General features: G+C 37.7%; 1 protein-coding gene across 4 annotated transcripts in view; it reads right to left on the reverse strand.

The window, feature by feature from the left end:
• The window catches only part of trps1 (trichorhinophalangeal syndrome I), a 132,511-nt gene that overhangs the window by 84,644 nt on the left and 22,625 nt on the right, over positions 1-25,242 (reverse strand). For all 4 annotated transcript variants that reach the window (XM_028036132.1, XM_028036135.1, XM_028036134.1 and 1 more), the window contains exon 2: positions 21,186-21,604. In XM_028036132.1, coding sequence (XP_027891933.1) covers positions 21,186-21,198 — 13 coding nt within the window. In that variant the 5' untranslated portion in view covers positions 21,199-21,604. The remainder of the gene's footprint in view (positions 1-21,185; positions 21,605-25,242) is intronic.

Consider the following 25,242-nt stretch of genomic DNA (forward strand, 5'->3'; position numbering starts at 1 on the left):
GGGGGGAAGTTGCAGGTCATTGCGACATCAGTACTTTAGATAAGAGCGCCTTCACACACCGTGGATTCAGCAGAAGGGGTTTAGTTTAGATTTAATGCAGATGGGCTTTAAAGAGTATGATACATACAGTATGATTACTTTAGTTGTAAAAGAAGCTGGTGCGCAACAGGAGTCAAATCCGTTTTTGTAGTCTGCAATGCAGTCATCTTGCAGCAAGAAGGAATCTGAATGTAAACTGATTGCAACAGTCATGTGGCTGCATGCACAAGAAAGATTAGTAAGTGGTCTTAACTCAATTTTTATAATAATCCTTTAATCAAAGCACTGAGATGCCATGGGTTTCACCCCTTAATTGAAGATAAAATGTGAAACACATTACATCAGTTTACTAAAAGTTTCTATTTTTTATTTACTTACTTAAACACAGCCAATATTATGATGTCAGAAATGTGATTAGGTATGGTGTTTTAATACTTTCATCAGAACCTGCATCTCTGTGATTACAAACTAGCCTGCTGAAAAGATAGTTAGCTTAGCCATCAGTTCAGTTAGCTGACTGATGGCTAAGCTAACTGAATAAGATGTCTAACCCAACAGCCACAATAAGTAAAAGTAAATGAAGTATGGAAACGTCACTAAGTATGAAACACGACAGGCTTTTTACCGTAAATGACTGATTTAACATTCCCATAAATATTGCATCATTTAAAGCGGTGATCTCAAACTGCAGGCATCCAGGGCCAGACTCATGCAACTTTTAGTTGTGTTCCTTGTCCTACACACTTAAATTAAATAGTGACACTGCCTTGCGAGCATGCAGTCAAGCTCTACAGAGCTCTGCTAATGAGCTTATATTGGAGCCAGGTGTGCTGAAGCAGAGACATCTAAAAGTTGCAGAAGACCTGCAGCTAAGTCTCAGTCAGATTTGATGGAATCTTTCCATCACAGATCATGGAATGAGGTCTGGATGTACATTCAGCGTCATCCTGCTAAAAGTGAACCTCCACCCCAATGTCAAGCATTGTGCCACCTTTCACAGTGTAGTCTTGCATTAGATTCCAACCATCCTATAGGAATGTATCCCCATATCATGATGTCACCACCACAATGCTTAACCATGGTGATGTGTTATTGCTCTAATTTCACAAATAGCATTTCACATACAAGTCAACAACTTGAATTTTGATCTGACCTGATCTCTTGGTTCTGCATGTTTCTGCAACTCCCAACATCTGTAAGCAGGACTTCTTATGTGTCTCAGTTAACAATAATGTTCTTACTGTCACTATAGATTCATAGACTGCACATCTAATTAAAGATTTTTGTACCCGAGTTGTGGATTCTCTGCAGCTCCAGAGTTACAATAGGCATCTCTTAGCTTCTTCTCTGATTAATGCACTTCTTGGCAGGCCTAGAGATGCTTGATTTATAATCTAATCCTGCTTTAAACTTCTCTCCTGTCCTTAATGGTGCTGTCTGTTCATTTACCTGCAATAAACCAGGGAGGCCTTCACAGAACAGCTGGTTTTACACTAAGAATAAATTACACAAAGCTCTGTCAGGATCTTGGGTTGTTTTGAGTTGCTTTGGGTTTTTCGGGGTTCTTAGTTCTGATCTGTTATCCTTATTCTGATTTTGTTTAGAGCAACTTTCTGTTTTACTTTGATCGGCCACTTGTTAGTTATTATAGTTCTATCAATTATTCCTTGTGCTTAGTTACTGTATTCTTTGTTGAAGTTAAACAATTTTTTCCTAGTTCCTATGTCTGTGTACTCTCCCTCACCCCGTGTGCCTCTCTCTCTTTGTCCTCTCGTACCTGAAATCCATTAGTTAATCAACCCCGATCTTTAGTCCCATCATTCACCAATCGAGTATTTATGCACCTCTATTGCTCTCACTTATTACTGGTTCATCCTGTTATTCTCTGTTACCTGGTCTTTGTGTTCCCTGGCTCTCTGCATGTTCTTCCCAGTATTTTTTAAGTTGTTTTTTTGGATTCTTTATTAAAACCTTTTTCATCCTGGCTCACCCTGGTTTGCATTTTGGTCCAACTTCAGCCACACATCATGACAAGCTTGAGTATTTAGGTGACGGTATTTGCTTTTCATTCATTTAGGTGCATCAGAGTACATGAGGCTTGACACATATTTATGGCACTTTTTAGATTCATTTTACTAAAAAAAAAAAAAGTAGCCTAATTTTCTTTCCACTTCACAAGTATCCACTGCTTCGAGAGTGGTGGAGGAAAAAAAGCAAAAAAAAGTCAAACGGGTGTGAGTAGTTTTACAAGGCACTATATCTGTATTTTAGTAGAATAGTCTAAAGACTACTTTAAATTACTAAACGCATTACCTTTGGCAAACATTACTCGGCAAGCGCAGCCTTAAAGTAAACTGCACAGTTTACACACACCACACGGTGGGCTGTGATGTACTCGTTTTGATCTAATTCTGCATTCCCAACATGATTAACTGAAATCGATCAGCTGTGACGATCCATCTCAGAATTCTCTGGATGATTTTATGGAAGAGAGAGCAGCAGATGCTCTGCGAGCAGCATGAAGGTAGCAGTTATTCAGGGGGGGTGCTGTCTTGACACGAGTCTTCTGACTGAAATATCGACAGAACGGCATCGACCATTAATCGCGTATTGTGGACCAGGCGCCAGTTCCCCACCGCTGATGCACTTTGGATAATAACTTAAATAAGACCAAGTAATGCCAGGTAAACAGAGGCCCTTGTAAATACCTGCTGTGGAAATTCACTTTGGCTCGAGTCTGCTATTTGTCATGTTCTTGCCTGAGGGTAAAAACATTATACCTGGATTGTTTAAATCACGCAACGTGCTCATCAAGGAGAACCACTGCAGTGGATGAAGATACATATCTTTGACAAGTCTGACAACTAGGCTGTACGCGTGCAGCCAAAATGAAGATTTATTGTTTAACATTTGATATCCCTTTGCTTTGAGCAAATAAAAAAAGATAGCAGAAAACTCCAAAAGTCCAAATGTGGAAAATAAATTCTACCTGATGCCTGACGGTTGCACTCGCTGCATAAAAAGGCATGCAACTTTTTTTTCTCTCTCTCACTAGTTTGACAATAAATCAGACAAAACCTTTTATGGTTTTGGTCAGTTAGGATTATTAACTGACTCATTCTGGCTCAGGGCTAGAATGAATTTTCAGTTCTGTCAAAATCAGAAATTTGTCACATTTAATTAAGTTGGGGTAGATTTCTCTATTAGACTGTATGACTGAAGTCAAATGTTATAGGTGTCTTTTCACAAGCCTCCTGCAGTAGTTTGCTTGAATTTCGGCCAAATTTTCCCTACTGAACTTGTGTAATCGATTCAGATCTGAACGCAGTCTGTCTTGCACACACCTTTTTAGGTTAGACCAAAAACCTTTGATAGGTCTGATAGCAAGACTTTGGGATTTGGAATCAATTTTATTGAGACTAAACACTTCAATTCTGCTTTCATCAGACCACAGGAAACTGGAATTATGCTTTTTTCTGTTTTGTTTTGGATTGATTGCTTCTTCCTCTGCATGTAGCCTTCCAGCTCATGTGCAGCTCAAGACTCACTTCACTGTGAATAGTGACACTTAGTAACAGTTACAAGTACAATCTTTAAAGGGCGATATTGTGCATTTTATGCCAGTTTAGAATATAATCAATTAACTATGTTATGAAAAAGTTTGCATATATCAAAAACAACTCTAAAGAAATTTGACTTCCCATTACAGCAGTTGGAACTGGCCTTCAGCAACTGTTCTTAGGAGAGTTGTAGTTTGTATAAGTTCAGCAGATGTGCAGTTCCACCAGGTGTTTTCTAATTGCTACTGCCGCTAGTCTGGAGGAGTTGTGTGGGCCTGGAAGATTAGTGTGAGGCAAAGGTGCTCTGTGGGGTGAGAACTTGACCGAGGACTGAAGTTCCAAATAGGAAAATAGGCTTGTATGAGCAGGTGTTGAGGCATCCCAAATGGCTGCCAAGGGAGATTTAAGAAATCCTCAAACATGCCTGAGTGAGTCAACACTCCGGCCATGAGGAATTGACATTATGCCCAGGTTCCTCTTGAAAACGAGATCTACTGTAGGTCTCAACGGGGTTTACCTGGTTAAATAAAGGAAATGGAAAAAAAAGATGAGGGAATGACATTATTACATTATATAAAGCTTAAAAATATATATTATGCATAATACCCCTTTTAAAACAATATTTTCTTTTGTAGGAGCTTTATGCATGCATTTTGTAGTAAATCATGTTTGTCTAAGAGAGACAGAACCATTCTCCTTCTCAAATGGTATAAAGGTTTGCACATTCCCATAGTATTTATGGTTTCATTTAAAGTTTGAACATATTCACACAGCATTTTCAGACATTGTAACTGAGGAGGAATCAGAGTTGTGAAGATCCATTATTGTTCTCCTGACATTTTGACTGATTTCATTTGATTTTCAGGGAGGACTTTGACATGTTGCCTTCAACTACATTTCCCCATTTCCAGTTGTGCCTCTGTTACTCAATGTTGCAAATTAACCTCCTAAAAGCATATAAAGCCACTTTTCCCAAATTGTTTAAAAACATGCACTGGGGATGTGCTGTGGTGGCGCAGGGGTTAAGCACAACCCACATAAGGAGGCCTTAGTCCTGCAACAGCCGCGTTGAGCGCGGCTGTTGCAGGTTCGATTCCTGGCCTGGCAACCTTTGCCGCATGTCTTCCCCCTTCTCTCATTACCCATTTTCCTATCAATTAACTATCAAATAAAGGCCACTAGAGCCAATAAAACCTTTAAAAGAAAAGCATGCACTGTAAAAAAATAAATAAATAACAAGATATATGGACTGATTTTATATAGAACCGTTCCAGTCATACTGATCACTCAGTACTTTACAGTACAGACCCATTGCCACTCGCAAATAAGCGCACATTTATACACCAAAACACAGATCATTTGGCAACTTGGGGCCAAGTGTTTTGCCCAGAGATACATCGACATGTGGCAGGAAGAAGCTGGAATCAAACTTACAACCTTCCAATTGCAAGACAAGAACTCCAAATCTGTAATGTAGCAATATAAATAATTTTAGTAGTCGTAGCTGTCTTAAAAAAGGAAATGCTAAGCTTAATTTAATATTCATAGTAAATAAGGTATTTTCTTTTTCAGACAGCACATGTAAAAATCTGTTTCCCACTGTACTCTTTTTAATATGCAGGCGATGGTGGTGAGTTGTCGGTTCGATCCTCGCTCCACGGGATGCATGCATCTGCCCAGTGGTGCCAGTGCACGGCAGCCTCGCCTTTGTCAGTGTGCCTCAGGGCAACTGTGGCTACTCTCCAGTAGCTTTCCACCATCAGCATGTGAATGTGTGTGTGTGAATGACAGAATGTGAAACGCTTTGGGATCCTCTGGATTTCATAGAGTGATATACAAGTAAGAGCCATTTACCATAAGTAAATAAACTCCAAAGACATTATCAAGGATCTTGATCTTACCCAGGCATGCCTGTTTTACGAGGGGTGTAACAGAGAGAAAGGATTCACTATCATCAGCCCTCTAATTAATGACGTAGTCAAAGAAAGATACTTAACACACCCAATCTACCCTTTTCTGTCAGAGCTGTCAGATCAACTTCTTTCAAGTATTTGAGGGGGATTATTAATGCCATCTCAAGCCAGATTAGAGCTCTTTAAATAGGTCAAAGTTTTACAAGAGATTCAGGTGTGGATCAGTACAAGAAGAAAAAGTACGTAACGTTTCACACCCATCTAACTGCTGGTCCACCCTTAAAAAAAACCACACGCCATACACTTGCGTACATGCATGGACGTGCACTCGCAAAGAGTTAAGTTCTTAAAGTTATCTAACTGATACTGCACCTCAAATCCTGTCCTGTCACATTTTATATCTAACTCCTCCCTTCCTCCTTACCTTCTTTTCATCTCTTTTTATTCTTCCTTCTAATCTCTATCTGATCTATTCTGATGAGTGGCATAAAAAAACATCATAGCCTTGGTGAGCGTATGAAGGTATTTTTCATCTGTGTGCATTTTTACTGCAAATACCATCTGGAGCTGTCCACCATGTCATATACAAAGCTTTACAGTACTTGGGTTAAACCACAAGTAGGTTATTGTAGCATGTGTTTTATGCATGAGAATCAAAAGAAAATCAGCTAGATACAGCAACAGCTTGTTCTGTAAAGATTCAACATAATGAGTGCTAAATTGCACAAGCAATAAAAAAAAAAAGCACACGCAATTAGTGGGCTTATTGCACACGATCAACAAATATTGTACATGCGCTTGATTGAACGTGCAAAAGTGGTGCAGACCACCCTCTTTAAATGGAGAGCATCGAAGAGCAGAGTGGTCATAAAAAGCACGCTACAGGTATATAATAATGAATAATAATAATATATTTACATATACAATATGTTACAACACAAAAGTATACAAACATTTAAATATCACCCAGAAATAAAGCTTAAGACAGCTGTGTTCAACTCCACAACACTAAAAAGGGATAGGGTTACTGCAGTTTTCTTAATTGGTTGTTTGGTGTATTTTGGTTATTTTGGGTATTTGCTTCCCAAGATGGACAGACCAAAGGTTGGATACTCAAGTAATTTTGTTTTTTATGACAGAATTTGCTTGGATGAGAGGAAACAGAAAATACTTGATTGATTTGCAGCATAAACTGCCTTTGATACACAAGGTCTTAGTGGCACACATGTCTATGTACAAAGGGTACAATGGTTCATGCTCAGTTATCCAACCCTAGAGACATGCTTAGATCAAAGGCAACTGGACTTCTACTTTCTTGAAGACGTTTCACAACTTTTCATCATCCTGTGCACCAAGGCTGAGGATTTTGATTGTTTCATCCTCTTTAAGATTTTGTTTCCAGTTGCCATTCTCTGAGTTTGCCAAAGCCAAGTTAAAGTAAACCTTCATGGCAACAGATACAACAGCCAGCTAAAATTTGCATATTGTGCATTTTCTTCTTGAACATATTTCAAAAGCTTAACATTTGGGTTTTGGAAATCAAACTAATGTAAATGACAGCTTGAAAAGGAAGACACATCTACAATGAAAAAGAATGAGATGTGGACACACATCCATAAAAGCAATGGTGAGTAAAATAGCTCAATATAAAGCACACATCACATGCTCAACTGCCCGCACAGACTTATGCTTGCAGGATTTATAGAAATTTGCTTTGAACTTCTTTAAACCAATACGCAGATACGAAATGTTAAATTACCATTTAATTGCATTGTGTAGGGGTGTGTATGTGTGTGTGTGTGTATATGCATGAAAATAAAGCCAGCACGAGACAGGAGGAGGGATAAGATTCTTTCCACCTATGTGTCATTTCCTTTCTCAGTCTTGCTCACTGCATTACCCCCTTTATATGCTAGCACCATAATTCTTGCCTTACAAGACTTTTTATTACTCAGTGTCTTTCTATATAAGCCTACTGTTTATCTATCACTCTGCCACTGCATATCTATGTCTCAGACAAGAAAAGGAACTATCCTCTTGCAAAAGAAGGTAGAATAATGGTGTCAAATGGACATAATTCAGAATACATTGTCAGAAACTAACCATAGTAAAAGGGAACTTGAAGGATGTGACAATACTTGTACACATATAACGTAACCTTTTTATTTGTTTTGCTTTGAAAGAAAAGATGAGAATTAATTTTAAGAAAAAGTATTCAGCAATTAGACAAGTTGATGGGTATGTTGTAGGGGTGCACTAATTTATCAGCCAGTCAAATTATCAGCGTCAATTTCCTTAATTTTGGGAGATCAGTGATTGGCTGATACTTACCCCCTGATTTCATCTACCTCAGCAAAGATCTAAAAGTTAATCGCTGTCCTCTTCTGCTCCCCCATGAGCAGAAGACCCCTCTGTTGTCAAACTCAACAACTTTCTTGCTATATATAGCGACATTTCAAACAAAAAACTTGATATTTGCCAAAATCAGAATAGGCATGTTAGACCTTTTAAATATAAGTAATCTGCAATTGGCCAGAAAACTGCAATTGGTGCACCCTTAGTATTTTGTTGGTTCAGGTGACAGATCAGGCCAGCTGGAGGAAACACACTGGGTTTGAGGTGGTTTGCTGACAGAAAGTTAGTCTAACATGGCAAGAGTGATCTTGACTTCAAGTAAAACAGGGGTTAAAAATGAGAGCAGAGAATTAATATTCCTGGGTGTTATGTCATACTAAATAATGGGGGGAAAATGACTCACAGCCACCATTTGGACAGAGTTTGAACTAAGCCAGATAAGTTTGAACTGACTTTGAACACCATCACATCAGGCTAAAAAGAGCCAGACATTGCATATCTAGCGTGCCTGTGTTTCGGAAGACTTTACTTGGCCCTCTTCTACAACAAAGCTGGAAATGTAATAACATTGGTCCACTGAACCAAGAAGTACAGGGAACACAACAGAAAGGATGTAAACTGCTGGAGTAGACATTTTTGCAGATGCTACTGAGCCTGTATTGTTCTGAAACCTCAGTTTGTCCAAAGAAATTCATCAAGTTTTTCCTGTCAATTTAGGCAAGATAAAGTTTTGGATCTTCATCAAATTTTGCTCTGCTAGCTGAATTTTTCCACTAAACTTTATAGTTAAGTTTGCTCTACCTTAGTATGCTCTACTTTCAGTTTTTTCATGAAAGTAGAGCATACTTTCATGTGATTTCAGATAGCAGCAAGATCCTTGGATTTTTTATAACTTTTTTACTCATATCTAAGCTCAGATTGATAATATAATAGAATAATATAATACAATTGTCTGGTGTGTTACATAACTGAGTTAGAAATAAGTGGTATGATTTCCAGGTTAGGTGGTTTTAAGTGAACAATCATGGCAAAACAATACTACACCCTCTATCAGGTCTAGGATTTTACCATATCAATCTGACAGTAAGTGCAGAAAACACACCATAAATTTCACTATGACAATAGTTATTTGATAAAAACGAAGCAAAAAATGTTTAAGTATGTGAAAAACAAAACACATGACACAATAGAGAAAAAGAGCTTATTTTTTCTTAGTGATTATTTTTCTAAATTGGCAAGTGACTTCTTTTCATACATTCCTGTGTGTGTTTCCTCCTGTTTCTACTGACAGAGGAAAGCTAATTTGTCAAAGTGGCCATCACTTCCATGCAAAAAAAATATAACAAGCTTTGTAGAAGTGATACCGTTTTCAGGGCGGTGGCACTAATAATTGAATCATGTGGCATAACTGTTCTAATGTAAATATGAAATTTATAAATATAACAGCAAATTACCATTGTTTGACAGACATCCAAGCTTTTAAGGCCAAAACACTTCCACACAACAGACACTGCTCGATTTTTAGGCTCAAGTTCTTCTTGGTTATCACCCTCAACTGATACATATGCCACAGCTTCTTTTGCTGTACTTTCTTTGTTCAACATGTCCATGCTCATCACTCTCAACACTAACTTGCCTTGTGCTGCACTACACGAGTGTTTAGCACCAATATACCATCCACCTCTAATGTCCAGTAGTTCATACATATGCAGAAATCAAATATAAACAAATGATGACAGAAACTACAAGCAAGAACCTGTGAGTATTTAATAAAAGATTAATCATTTCTATTAATAAGATCATTTGGTTGAGTACTAACTAATGACCTATAAAAAAGATTTTTTATAACCAAGGTAATAGACAAGAAGCATGTATTAAGGGGTAAAAGAAAAAAGAGAGAGACAGAAACACCACTAACAGAAATCTTCAGCAGTGGAATTACCGTGTACGTTTTTCGTGAAAACAAGAAAAATTGACACAACCGCTAAGACTCCACTACTTAAGATAAGATATAATATGTAAGATATAATATTCTTATTTGGGTCAGATGTAATGTTGTGGTAAAGTTTTAATCAGAATCTGGAGCCAAGTGGCTAGTACACTGTCACTTCCACGGATTTTTAGGACAGACAATGGATGACAATAGAAACCCACAAGGTTTTAAAGAAAGAAAATCAAGCAGTTAGAATGGCCCAGTTAATCACTTGGCTTTAACCCAACTATGAATCTGTAGAAACAAATGAAGATCAGAGTTTATAGATGATGCAACCAGAATCTTTGGTTTTTGAAGTCAGTTTTTGTAGAAGCATGGGGGAAACCGATGTATGTTTTTCCATACAGAAGATGTCTTACTGTTGTAAGAAATTTAACCTGAGTAGATAAAATGATTACTCAGTCTACACGTAAAATCTAGGAGATTTTACACGTCTATTAGATTTTATGTGTACAGCAGTTTGCCATGCGATGTGATCGAAACTGGATCATTTTGTTTTCCCAGGGGCCCCTAAGGGGTTACTCCTACTTTGCCAACATCCATCAATGGGGATCCAATGTAAAAAGTAGCAACCGAAATAAAAAAGGAGAACAGCAGTGAAAATTTGATTGCCTAGCCCGTAAATCTATATTTACAATGGAAAAGCCAATGCCCTGTAAACGCAGAAACTTCTAAAATTCCAAAGTGCTAACTTCAAATGATTTATTTGGTCTGTGCAGTTGACCACACTATAAAAAAGGTACAAATTGTTCTTTAGAAGCATTTAAATGATACCACATTCATGAGCATTTTATTCTTTCCGTTGTTTTGTTTTTGCAATGTTTGTCCAACTGATTTTCTTAGAAATCTGGGAGTCTAATGCTTCATCTTCATCCTTAGCCAGAACAACATATAGTCTCTTGTCTTTCCCCTGCTGAGTAAAGATGAGGGAAACTGATCCTCGAGGTGGATTTTCCATCTTTAAGGTAGCGTTTGAGTTCCCAAGCAAAGGGTAGTGGGGTAGGGTGGCAGAGTAACTCCAAGTAAGTACCGATACCCAAGTTGTCTTCTATAAACTCCTAAAGTACCCTTGAGCAAGACATGTAATGGCCAACCTGTCTCTGGGGTGCTGTAGTGTTGCGGGAGCAGCAACCTAAAGAGCTGAGGTGAAAAAAAGAAATTTCCCTACTGAGGATCAGAGAACTACAAAAAAGCCTGTGTGCTAAAGTCACCAAAGTTCCACGCCTCACCTCACCACAAAACACTCTAGTGGCAAATTATCTGCCTTGCCCTCCCTCCTCCTTCTGTCTATGTGGCACTCTTTGCTTTTTTCTGCTTTATGCTTCCTCTCTTCTCCTGTCCTATTATGGACATAGCAACAGTGTTGCTGTCAGGGCGACTAAAGATTTGATTCACTATCTGTCCCCGTCTCAGTGTGCGTGTGTGTTAGATAGCAGATAAGAGCCATATATAAACAGCACTTGAAAGCAGAAATGTAAATGTTTAGAAGTCACTGCTGAACACAGACCATATCAAGATACCGGCGAGCAAGTCTGAGAAGAGTAGAGCAAATTAAAGCAGAGTTCACACCGGGAGACGGAGCACGCTGCAGACAGGACTAGAGTTAGATTCCAGCCATCAATACGGCTTAGTAGAATTTACCATCTCAAAGCTATGCTTCCACAGTCTTATCTGTTGCTGAATGTGCCAATTTTGTGATAAGGATGTAATAGATACCTGTGAGCCTTGGGGTATACATGTTAATTCCTTAATAATAATTTGATGCTCACAGACGTAGAACAGTACATTTATTTGTGAGTGTGTAAAGTAAAAAACCATGTTTTCAAACACAGGTGATGTTTTTTGATCATTACAATTGATGGAACAGTGAATGGAGACAGTCGATTTTCAGCTTGATCTACTTTACCCTCGACTAGCCAATCTGATACTCAAAAGAACTGCTGTGTTGTTTTGTTTTTTAATCAAAGTTAAATGTTTTTTGTTTGCAAAATTGTGTTTGCAAAAATTCCCTTGCTTGTAATTTATCTTTGAGCCTGGATACACTGTAGGCTAATTGTGTACCACCTCAGATTTAGAGTAACTGTTTTTAGCTTGATGCTGTGGGGATAATTGCTGTCTAAAGTTTTCTACACTGCCCCCCTCAATTATTGGCACAAAGCATTAGTCTCTGTCCAATTATCAAGGCATACCAAGATTTTACAGTGTTATAGTTTCATAATACAAAGGGAGTCATTAGATTTTTTTTGGCTGTATGGAGTGTGGAGTAATGAAGCACTGCACCTCCCCCACCTGTTTCTGACCACTGTCATTTACCAGGTTGACTAGTGGTGTTAACTTATAGAATAGATCGATTCCTTACGTATTTAGGACATATTGGCTTACAAAGTTATTCCTACTGCAAGGACCCAGGGTTATTTCACAACCACACATCAAGTCCGTAAACCATTATTTGATATAAGGCTTTTGTTCACATACTTCTCAGGTGTTCCAATAACTGTGAGACAATCCCCGTCAGTATTAATGGAATTTAATCAGAATAAGGTATGGAAGAGAACTCAACAGTCAAAGAGAATAAGTGATCTTATTCTGCATGTGAATAAAGTCCCACAACATTCCAGAACGCATAATTCACTGATAAAAGACAACTTCATCTAACTGCCTTTCCCCTGAAGATGGAGTTTAGCTTCAAATTGAAACCAACAAGGTTTATGTATTAGATGTGACAAGGTAATTACAAAGGCACATGTGCAAGCAGGTTTTAAAAGATCTTTTGAAGTCAAATATTTCTAAAGGAAGAGGAGATTTTTTTTATTTGGAACTATATTGGCCATGAATTGTGTGCACATGGATATGAACGCTTTCTCGCGAGTGTGTGCTCAGTTGCACAACTGTGTGTATTTTGCATGTGTGAGCATGCAAGTGAGGGAGTGAGTGATTGTTAGCAGAAGCTCGTTAACCTCAGAAGTCATTACCGCAACTCAGAGGTTTATACCAATTAGAAAAAAAATAAACGACAAGCGAAAAACAAAACAGACAAATGAAAAACAAGAGGAGAGGAGAAAGTGATTACTGGAGACAAAATTTAAGTGATTATTTTCGCCACGTTGAAAACAATATTCTGCCCCCAAGACAGATTTAAATGGCGAGAGAGCGACAGGAATGATTGCTGAGAAGAAAGCCATAATTGGAGAAAAATAGGAAGTGATCATCGACGTAAGATATCAAATTATGGCTGGTAATTCCTTACACAAGTAAGGACAAAAAAAAAGACACAATTGGAAAGTGACAAGAGGAATTAGAGAAATAACTGGGATCAAAATAAAGAAATAAGATAAAAGATAAGAAGATAAAATGAGGAAGGGGAGATGACAGACATCATCACCCCTATATAAATTTTTTTTCTTCTTTTTCAAAATATATTTTTGTTTTTTAGCCTCACTTTGGGCAACCCACATTCTGGCTTGTTCCATTTGTCCCTGACACACACACACACACACACCCCTACATGTACGCATTCTTATACACACAAACCCCTAAAGGGGCCTTTTTTTCCACATTGGGCCGTGTGGTGCAGACAGGCGTACGGAAACAATTCCCTAAAAACACACAGTCTACTCATAGAAAGCTGCAACACAACCTCACACACACACACCAACAGTTAAACCTGCTGGATGAATTGCTGCCTTGTTCAGTGGTGCACTAATAGCAAGGAACTGCTCTGGAGATTAACACAGACGTACATATCAACATACACATAGGAAAGCCTAACCATTAGGCATTCTAGGCCACATGTGCATTAAAGTTAAGTTATTTCCCTCTGTCCAGAAGTAGGTTTTCAACAAAATAACCAAGAGAAGCTGTGATAAGTCAACTCTACTAGACAGCAGGGAAACATGTCATGGATGTATTCTGCATTAGAGATGTCATTTTTGCCTATTTAGAAAGCTATATCTCACTTCTTTACAGCTGTGCCATCAAGATGTTATCCATCACCAACTGGCTATTATTGACCAAATTCATCTTGTAACATAGCAAAAATTTGTAGAGCCTCTTAGTTATGTAAAAGGTTCAGAGAAAATTTATCAGAAATGTGAAGACACCTGCTGTCGTCAACAGAAAACAATAATTGAGAATAAATCTGAAGGATTGGTCCATGGATGGTTTTATGGATTGATGCATTTAGTTTCTGAGATGGTGAATTGAGTTTAGCTGAACTTACTTAACCCATACTCATCCTGACTACTTGCAGAATAACCACAAAAATCAGACAGTTTAAGGTTGAATGTTGATTTTCCCTGAATTGAAAATACATTTTGCCAAACATTTTGCCATTTTTTATATCTGCTGTCTCCTGTCACACACAATATGACTTTGCTCCTATTTTCACCCCAATGTGCAATTTTAAATGTCTCTTAAGCATTTGAGCTGAATGTTGGCTTCATTCAGCTCTTAAAAAGTCTGGAGAGTTCCTTAAGTCCTCCTTCACATCAAAATATGAATATATATTCAGGTTTGTATCTCATTCTTTCTGTGTCTTCACTGTTGAGTAATTGCTGTCTTTTCTTTCTGTTTAAAAGAAAGGACATTTCCATTATGTTGTATTTCTGTCTGACAGTAGTTAATTATATTTCACCACCAATCTCTCAATTTGCTTTTCTCCTCCTGCAGAAAAAGGCGCAGCGTGTCTTCCAATATTCTCAACAATATGGAACGTTTCATGTTCCATTACAGACAATTGGCCCTGGAAGAAGTCAGGATTCAAATTCAACAGTTTTTGTTATTGCAGTCAAATGGATCCGAGGGAGTCAAAGCAGCTGGAGACAGAAACGTCCGATTTTTTCAGGTCGACTTACTCAGCATTGATTTGTTAAGACCAAACAAGTGGCTTCTGTAAGATATGATGCCACGAGAAAGAGCTGTGGGAGAGCTGACTCATCTTGCTGAAAAGGAAACTTCCTTTCATATGAAAACGGAAGAAACTGCACATATTATTCTCCAGCTTATCAAATACATAAAACTCTGTTTTCCGTAAAAGGTGGTTTCTACTTTATTTTCTTAATTTGTGTGCGATGCAGAAAATGCTTTACACTGTTTCTTTAAAAATTATGAAACCTTACAAAAAAAGATTCATAGAGAAAAATCATATTGTTGAAAGCAGAAGTTGACACAAAACTTTTTTTTTCCTCATTGTCTGAAGTTAAATCAGATGAAGCATCTCTTGTTTTAGGCAAGGTAGAATTACCACAACATGCCAGAGATGTATTTTTTTTATGTCTCCACATTTTAAAGTTTACACACATTTCCTCAGCTTTTAGAAGCTCAACCTTGCACTTTATGACTTGAATCAACATTTTAGGGTATCCTTCCATAAATTTCCCACAATGGTTTGTTGGAACCCCAAAGTCTTAGATGCAAGTCAAGAAACCTTTGGGTTTGAGAGGTTTGAGAGCCACTGGTCTAATTCACATAAGAGAAAACTAGCCTCTGCTTATTCCTTTGCTCTATCAGAGTGCACTTAACTTGTAGATCACTGGACTAAGTATGTTTAGAATATGCACACTAACTTCAGCAAATACACACAACTTTTTTGACACTTACTTGGCGCAAACCACATTTGTTTTAGTTATGCCAGCATACATATCAAGTAGGGCAATCATCCCCTCTTTGTCGTTATCAAACACAAAAGACTAGTATGACAAACAATAAACTCTGGTTCACAATGTTTGACACCACCCAAACCAGGGAGTACATTTGATACTAACTGATGATATTTCAGTTTGTCATCAATTTTATTACTATCGCAAAACTAATATGATGGTAAAATTAAGCTTATCTACATCTAAACACAAAGACAAGAAACAGTATGACAGCCGCTTTAACAATTATATCATCAACAGAAACACTGCACACATTTCGACTAAGAACTGACTAAAGACTTGCTTTTGTAGTTAGTTTTTTTTCTGTCAATTCTGAATTTTGTTTTCCCTCCTTTCTTTCTACTGTCACTGCCTTGCTACTGGAAACACAGTCAAACAAGCTCAGTGTGGCATGGCGACTGACTCAGTTGCATTTGGCTTTGGTTAGCACCTGAATGTGAGCAAACTACCAATTGGAACCATCTTATGGCTCCCAACTACTGTCTTTGTCGCTTTGGCAGGTTGTTCTGCTGCCGAGCTGCCTGGCTGCTGTTACTGGTTGTGCTACAGTCCCAGTTGTCTGGAGTGACTCTGGCACTGCCAGGGCCTGGGTCTTTTCAAATCAACTATATAGGAACTCTAAAACCTATAGTGTACAATTAAAATTCTGATGACAGATCTTCCATAGCTTTCCTGTATTATAAATATATACAGACAAAGGTTAGCTATACTGATACAGAATAAATCAGTAAAAGGTACATCATGCAGATAAGTGTTAAACATCAGCAGACTTTAGATTTCAGAAGAAAAAAAAAAGTTTTTCGCCAGTATAAGCAGTCACATTCAAGCTGACTTTGCAGTAGTTTTCTAGCATGCACAACACTGCAAGTGCAGAGTGATTTTTCCTCTCAGACACACTAGGAGCAGCTCACAGCTGTATACATCACCGGCATATGGATTAAATAAATGCAGTCTGTGCAGAGCTTGTTAACACTTGTTCTCTTGGCTACAACACAAGTTTTGGGCAAACCAAACAAAAATAAGAGCACACACCCAAATCTGTGCACACCCAGACAAGAGCGTACATGCAGACAGCATGTGTGCAAACACAGACATGGAGATCACATCCAAGCAATTTTCAAGAAGTGAATGTTAAACTAAGCCAAACATGTACATGTGCATGTACATGTATCCTATGTACTTTAAAAGCTAATTTGTGTCATAAACTTTAATGTGTATTTTCTCCAAAATTGCACAAATTAGGCAAATGATTAAAAAAACCAAACTAGGCTAAGTCCATCATTCTTGTTTTGCCTGTAAGCCATCTGAATCTGAGCAATTATTTTCTTCATAGAGGAAAGATTGAGCAAAGACCGATGCCCCTTTTCTTCAACTTTTAAAAGTCTATAATCTAATAAACGTAATTCAATATTAGTTTTGAGAAGTTGCACCCAACACTTACAATGCAGCAAACAGAAAAATCAGACAACTGACTCAACTCTCTACTAGTGTGAAACTTACTTTGCGTTTTTTTTCCCCAGAAGTTCATCATTTTCACAAGCACTACATAATTAATCAATCAATAATTAACATTAATAATTACTTTGGAGTCTTTAGCAGATTTAGCTAAACACAAATCAGAAACTGATTTATAAAGACACTGCCTGCATAATGAATAACCTTTAACTGTAATTAATTAGAACTGTTTGCTGTTTAGTATTTTGGGAAACAGACAGGATTCAAAGTGTTATATATGGTCACGAATACATGTGCCTTTTGTACAAAATGATAAATGGTCACGGCTTTGTCTCACACACAGTGACACACTGACACAAAATATGTGGTTGTGGGAGAACTAGAAGTGATATCCCCAACTGCAAAGCTGTGAATAGATGAGATCATCCAGCACACAATGAGCTATCCTCTGACATATTTTGTGCAAATAGGTCAACAGGTAGTTGACGTTTGCAAGCTGACACATTTTGTAACTTCGGGCTCCGATATGAATGTGCTTCACAAACGATGGTATGAAAATTAGAAAGACTGCGGAAAAAAAACAATTGTGGCTCCACTTACTCAGAAGGGCAGAATTTATTTCTAGGCAAATACATCACAGACACAAACTGCTTTGTGAGCAGTGAACATGCTAATGTGTTTGTGTGTAGTACGACTGTCAAACTGCTTTGTGGGAATGACTGAATTATCTCTGTTCAACATTCCGAAGTTATAAGCAAGTCTTAAAGGAACAGGCATATCAAAGAGCATTCAATACCACAAGACACACACACACAAACAAGAGCGCATCAGTGAACATCTGTATATACAGTCCACATCTAAAGGCATGCATATTCACATGCAGAGACATAGTTGGACACACACAATCAAAACCACGTCTAAAAGCATCAAGAAGCTCAAAGCAATCCGCCCTACTGAAAAACATCACCAAGCAAAGCCACCGTACCACATAATGAAAAACATACAAGCACTAACTCCATCATAGGCTCACACATGCTTTCACTCAGGGGCGCAAAACAGGCACCGTGTTTACTCAAACTTTAAACACTAATAATTTATCATGACATTAATTCAGAAAAAGATCTACAAACTGTTAATTCAGACAGTTTTAAAGAAACAGGAGATAAATATTCAAATCATCACATAAATCGATCACCTAACGGATTGTTTTACAAACTAAAAAGTCGCGTAATGCCTCACCAATAGGAAAAATTAAATAGGAGTCAAACTGCATGAAAATTCGTGATAAAACATTTCATTGTGTAAATGTTGTCTTTTTCTGCCTGATGCCAATTTCTGGTCTTCCTTTAGGTCTGACCTGTCAACTTATTTAATTTATTTCATTTCTATTCATATATTCTAAAATCAATAACACTTAAGAGAAAACATTTACTGCCCATTCTTTGATGAAGTTAATGATTCTGAATCCAACAGAAAATGAATGAATTCCTCTTTTATGCCTCAAACTACATTATCACATTATTCATGATGTGATGGATCAAAAATGGTAGGACATCTTAGTTTTAATCCAGTGGAGGAACTGAAAAAGAATTCAGATTTTTTTGGTTTTTGATCTGCTAATCGATCTCTGGTCAATCGATTGGTTCGTCTCTAGTTATTAATTTAAACTGCAAAGTCGGGGAAAAAATGATGAGAGTGTGAGTACAGCAGGAATCCACCGGTTTGAGACACGAGCTCTCTTAGATGTCTGCATAAATATTAAAGGGAAATAAACAAACAGGGAAAAAAAAGATCTTCAAGCATTTGACTTATTGATCACCAGTTAGATGCAGTCAAGCAAAGATTGGCAATTTTGTTGCATCCTGGCTGAGTGTTGCATCAATAACAATTATGTTCAAAGAAAAACTGAAAACCAAAACTGTGAATGTAAAACGGGAGCCAATTTCTTTTAGTCTAAAACACCTGAAACATCTGGTCTGACTGTGGGCGTTTTCATTTTGATAGAACCAGTAGACCATTCAACAACTCTTTTAAGTCTGAATCCTATTTTACCACTTGCCCATCATGTTTAGCCCTTAGCCTTAGGTTTCGAAAAAGTGGGGCATCACAACGCTTTCTGTGAGGTTGAGGAAGGGCAAATAGGAACAGTTCCTACACTTGTAAACAAAGGGGTAGGAACTAAGCTTAAAAATATGCTCTTAAATGTAAATATTATATTAGTGCATTTTTTATAGCACAATATTTTAATGGCACAATAACCACTATGGCATCCATCTCAAAACCCAAGTGGGTTGTGGCTCATACCAAACCTGATGGAGAGTTTCCCTTTCTACTTTTGTCACACGCATGTTTGCATAGTAAACAGGAGATTAACAAAATGTCTATACACCATTTCTAAAATATATAATTTCAAGTCCAAAAAAGTAAAGTTGTGTTGGTATACGTCCACAAACTCACATAAAATAAAGGTTTACCATGTATTTAGAAATATCAGAATAGTTGTACATGAAATTTGCAGAAGCAATAGATACTACAATAATTACGTACTCCTCTTCACAGCCACTGCAGCCTTGTGATCACACTTACATAATAACCTCCACTGAATGCACTTGCATTTCCTGTAGTATAACAGCTTGCAGTGCATTCTTGACTGCATGTCACAAAAAGAAAGCAGCAAAATTAACGTAAACAGGGTTTAAAATGTGACCAAATAACACAAAAAGTTACACGATTATTTTATGGGCTTACTATCACCAAACTATGTTATAAGATATGGCATAGTTCATCGACATAATTTAGCCTTTCATCGAAAATGTTGCTAGCAATCTATAACATCAAACAGATTTAGTCTACTTCACACTCATAACCTTTACTTACAGATTTAGCGTTGGCCAAGTAGCTGATAAAGATATTCTGTCTAATTTTCCACTGTGAGGAACTAATGAGCTCTGCTAATGGGGCTTACTGAACTGGAATGCACCAGCATGGACATGATGGAGGAGCAGGTAATATTTGACTGAGTCAGTTATTCTGACATATGTCAGACATTCTTCAACTATTCATGGACGTGATTTCTACTCATTCAAGCTGTACAGTAACAGTTTTCCCTCATCATGGGCAAATATTACTGAAACCCAGCACACATGGAGCATTTAGATGCAATGCACAGTCACTTCCCCCAACGGTATGAGTATGACAAGTTTGTCATCATGCTTTATTTATACTCAGCATAAAAAACGTAGTTGATGTGAAGAATCAGCTAAGGCTGCTGAGCAGGAAGCAATGTTGGTCCACAAATCAATAAAGCTCTGAGAGGAAACCCAAGTTTCCTTCATTTTTTATAAATTATCTAAATAGTTTTTTTGTAAAGCTTTAAAAAAATAACTTGTATTTGCCAAATCAAAAATAAAAATTCCAATGGAAAAATGCTTACACAACACAAACACAATCTATATCCCTGTTGCTGATAAATATGTTTATTTTATGTGAGTCTAAACTGATATTTTCATAAGAATATAAGACATAGAAAACTAAAGTTTAGAGAAATATGTTCTTTTAACAGTTTAAACTGAAATAAAATTGTAGCTAGTTTAAAACATAACATATATAAATGCATAGAATTTGACAAACTAGTAACTTTGTATATTTTTTTAAGTTCTGTATTATTTTGTAATTGGGAAACAAATTATCTGAAAGAGTCCACAGAGCGTGAGATGTTCTGAAATAATTTTGTTTATTGCAGTGGAATATGTTCACACTGAAAAACGTTGCAACTCTGTAGACATATTTCTTTTCCCTTACATTTTCTTTCTTAATATACCTAATGAACTGTACATATATGGAGTATTTCCAGACTCAGGTTAACATAAATCTGACCAAAATAAATGACATGTTCTCCAGTCTTTCCCAATTTGAAGACCTCCCCAAAAATCAAGAATAATGTGTTACCAACGTCAGAAAAATTATTTCTTAATGTTGGATATGCTTTTTCAATAAATAAACATACTTAAATTGATGACAGTGTTTTTCTATATTTTTCAGTTTTGCAACTACAATAAACATTGTTTTGTTTTAGAAATTTTTATCCATCTTTACCAGCGGTGTCAATAAGTATGTAGGTACTGCTGTATCTTCTGGTAAAATAACTCCTTTCGGTTTTAGCTGTGGACTCCTTTTGAGTAATTTTAACGGAGCTGAATTAAACAAATCTTACCTTTGCTGGTCATTAGGTTATCAAAACATCATAGCTGACTCCTGGCTTTGGCATCAGTTTTGTTGAACCAGCTTGATTACACGAGTCTGTCCGGCAGCACAGCACTTCTGCACGGTTCCTCTGTTACTCCAAAACAAAGTAATGGAAAGCAGAAACCAGACGTCGGACCCAAACTGGTATCACTCCATCTCTTTTGGTCCTCAGAGGTCCACAATTGTCAGAGTAAAAATGGTTCAGTTTCTTTGCCTGGTGTTTAAAAAGGTCCTTCACTGGGACAAGCATCAGCTACGTTTGGTCCAGAGCTGCAGCCCCTCTTCTGCTTAACTGCGCGTCATCGCAGTTTTGTTCCTGGTCAGCTCGAGTCTGGGTGACAAATGCTGTCCTGCTTTTAGGTCTTCAGTCAGAGTTGTTGCCTTAGCCTGGAAAAGTATAAAACAAAACTTTTAGAGAAAATTTGACAATTGAAAACAAAGGCTAAGGCCTTTAATTTATTTCATTCTGACATTTATTATAAAGAACACATCTAAGATCTAGAAATGTAATAACTTCAGTTTAGAAAGAATTTTTATTATTTAAATGATATGATGTGAATTTACTTAAGTGTAGCTGTATAAATGGAAAGGGAATGTTTCAGCAAATTACATGCACAATCAGGTGAAGCACTTTGGAATTAAAACAACATTCAGTATAGAGAGTGGTGCAGAAAAATTGATGGGGGACGAAACAAACAGCCTGCAGCAGCATTCAGTCGCAACAGGATCCAGCGTCTCACTTTCTCTACGACTATTACCAACTCCATTTCAATATTGATTGTTCCATGAGTCTGAACAAGGAGGTCATTAATGAGTAATTTCCTGGGATTTCCATATCAAATTTCCAGTGGCCGTGACCGCTGACAATTACATTTCCTTTATTCTGTAATTCTAGCATTAAAAACACAGACTCTTCGATTCTCGGCTCCCGTCTTTTGTTGCCCCAACCGCAAAAAAAAAAAAAATCATCCCACCCTCTCTGTTTGCGCCACTCCCCTCTCTCTCCTCCTCTCAGTCCCACCTCAATCTTTGGTGCCTGCTGGTTTCCATCCATCCAGCTTCTATTGTCAGCCAAATATTTTTTGGACTGTTGGAGATAGCATGTGTAAAGGTGTGCATTGTTCAGTTACCACCACAAATAAAACTGTAAAAGTATATAGACTGAGTGTGTGTGTGTTTGTGTGCCAATCTTGCCAAAAAAAAAATGTCCTTTGGATTTACATCAGGACTTTGACTAGGACATTCCCAATGAATATACCTGAATATACTTTGAATTAAGCTAATGAATTGTAGCTCTTGCAGTATGGTTAAGATCCCACTGTTAAAAGAACAAGTCTCAGAGCTGCAGACTCAATGATTTCCTTCTAGTATCCTGCTGAAGGTAAGCATGGTGCTGCCACCACTGTCTTTCACAGTAGCGGTAGTGTGTTAGGGTGATCTGCATTGTTTTTGCTTTGGCAGTTTAACATCACCTGGCCAAATTACCTACCGTCATTTCTCGTAATTTCAGCTTTTTACTTGCAAACTCTTCCTTCAAGGCCAGATTTTTCTGCTTCTCTAATTAGTGGTCTCTCGTTTAGGAGGATGGCCTTTGTCCATCCTACTAAACATAGGAGGATATATAGCAGAGCAGGTTTACAGCTCTGCTATACTATTTTTAAATTTCAATTGTTGGATTGATCAGTGTTCTGTGACATGTCCACAATTTGAGATGGTATTTTTTTTTAAACCCTGCTATGAATTTATCCACAACTTTCTCCTTGACCAGGCTGTTTTTTCCTTGGTATTTGTGATGCTATTTGTTCACTAATGTTCCCATCAATTCACAGAACATCTGCACTTGATTTTATTTATGTGTATCCAAGTAAAGGGACTACATATTCTTTTCCATCCACTTCACAATTACGTGCTACTTTGGTTTGGTCTAGAAAATAAAAGTCCAATACACTGAAATTTGTGGTTGTAAAATGTTTTACTTTTGCATTGCAGTATTCTGGATATCACCGGTGGGTTAGACAAATTTTTAAACATACGCACATCCAGAATTAAAGAGCCCTGTCTATTGTTTGAAGCTTACTATACATCAATTATGCAACACTAGATCTGAAAGAGATGAAAATGAATAGTATTCTCATCCTGCAATCCCCACTCCGAGAGTTACCTTTGCTCCTTGCCACTTCCACATGTAGCTCTAACTTTGTTTGCACCACAAATAGAAAATGAACACACTGAAAATGGACTGTTTTTATGTGAAAAAGGGAAATCTGCACATTATGACTCATAACTGAAATTATGAGTCATTTTTAAACCCTCCCATCTTAAAACAGTCATAGTTTTAAGAGGAGTAAAAAATTTTTAAAAAAAACATGGTTTTGGAATAAATAAAGATTTCTTTAAATGTCCCGCGTCCTCGGATAACCTTTAAGCAATTTAAACAAATCAAACATCAGCTTATAAATACAAAATTACAACCACAAAGGATTACATTCTGCCGATTTCTCCAGGCTGTAATATCCTGACTCTGAAGCTACACACGCACACATCCACACACATACATGCTTCCTGTTGTTTCAAGTCTGACCACATAATAGTATTAGCTATTAGAGCTGCGAGAAAGTAAGAATGTTTTTTTTTTTGGCTGTGAGGGAAAGCAGAGAGAGCGAGAGAGAAAACAGGCCAGCTACTTACTGATTAGTAGAACAACAGGAAAAGAGAGGAGAGAGAAAGGTTTTCTTTATTGGAAGGAGGGAGCGTAACTAAATATTTTTCCTTGCGGAGTTCTGACTCAATCGAGCTCCTGCTTAGTCATTTGATTTAATCACTGTCATTCGCTGCCTCACTGTGCTTTATTCCACATTGTGTGTTTTCTTTATTTTCTCCACAAAGACTTATCTTGCTTTTTTTTCATCCCCAGCTACTTTAACCTCCCTCCCAGTGTAACTCCTACTTCCCTGTCTCAGTTTTCCACCCGAGCCGTCTGTCCTATCAATCCATCAGCGATGCTCCCTGTCATTTTCAAATGCTTCTTCTGTCTGCTTTCCCAACTGTCACTGCGGCTAAGACCCCCCTCCCCACCAACCACCATCACCACCTTCGACTCCCCCTTGAAGGACGTGTGTGGTCCAGTCTGACTATAGAACATTACATTGTTCCAGACAGGTTGGACTGCGCCACTAGCCAGCAGACGGAGGCAGGCGGGGGTAGGTGGAGAGCAGGGGTTCCTAGGGAATGTTTGTTTTTCTGTTTCCAATTTGGTCCAGCCCAAGGAACTCCACACTCCGCTCTGTCTCAAACACACCATTCATGACGGCCTGACGTAGATGATTACACACAAACACCCACTCAGCAAGTCTCGGCTAGCTCACAGCACACACACACATGCACACAGATGTGTATATAAGCACATACCCACACATGCTGAGCTACTTCGCTGCCCATGAAATACACATATGTACATATATGAGAACTGAGAACGATACACACATGGCTTAGATTCGTTCTCAGTCGCTTTAACCATGAAACGTAATACGTTTAATTTATCTTTGTTCTCATCTTTTATTGTTTTCTGATTTGTTATTGCTAATGCCATTTCAAATGACATGGTGGTCAAACTAATTATGCTTGTTTTTTCCCTCGTCTTTCCGATCCCAACCTCCACTCTGTACTTGGGAAAATGATCGTTCCTGAAAGGGCTTTTTGATGTGTCTTGCTGAGTTTTTTTTTTGCTGAGGGCGCATTGTTTCATACTCAACTATTCCATCTGAAACGGATTACTTTAGTAATTTCCTTGTTTGGATTTGCTTTTATTTTTTTTCTATTTATGGAGTTTATTTGTAAGGAAGAAGCTCGGATCAGCTCTGGCAGCTGGAAAAAGTAGCAGATGTACCATACGTGTGTTCATAGCTCAAATGTATTTAAAAAGCAACTTCCTTAATGAGATCTGAGGGATCAAGAAGTCTTGCTAAAGATTAAAAACATTCCATATACACATCAATTTGCCAGCATACAGGTGTAATACTAGCACC

Source organism: Xiphophorus couchianus, chromosome 13 (assembly GCF_001444195.1).
Source record: "Xiphophorus couchianus chromosome 13, X_couchianus-1.0, whole genome shotgun sequence".
In the NCBI taxonomy this organism is placed as follows: Eukaryota; Metazoa; Chordata; class Actinopteri; order Cyprinodontiformes; family Poeciliidae; genus Xiphophorus; species Xiphophorus couchianus.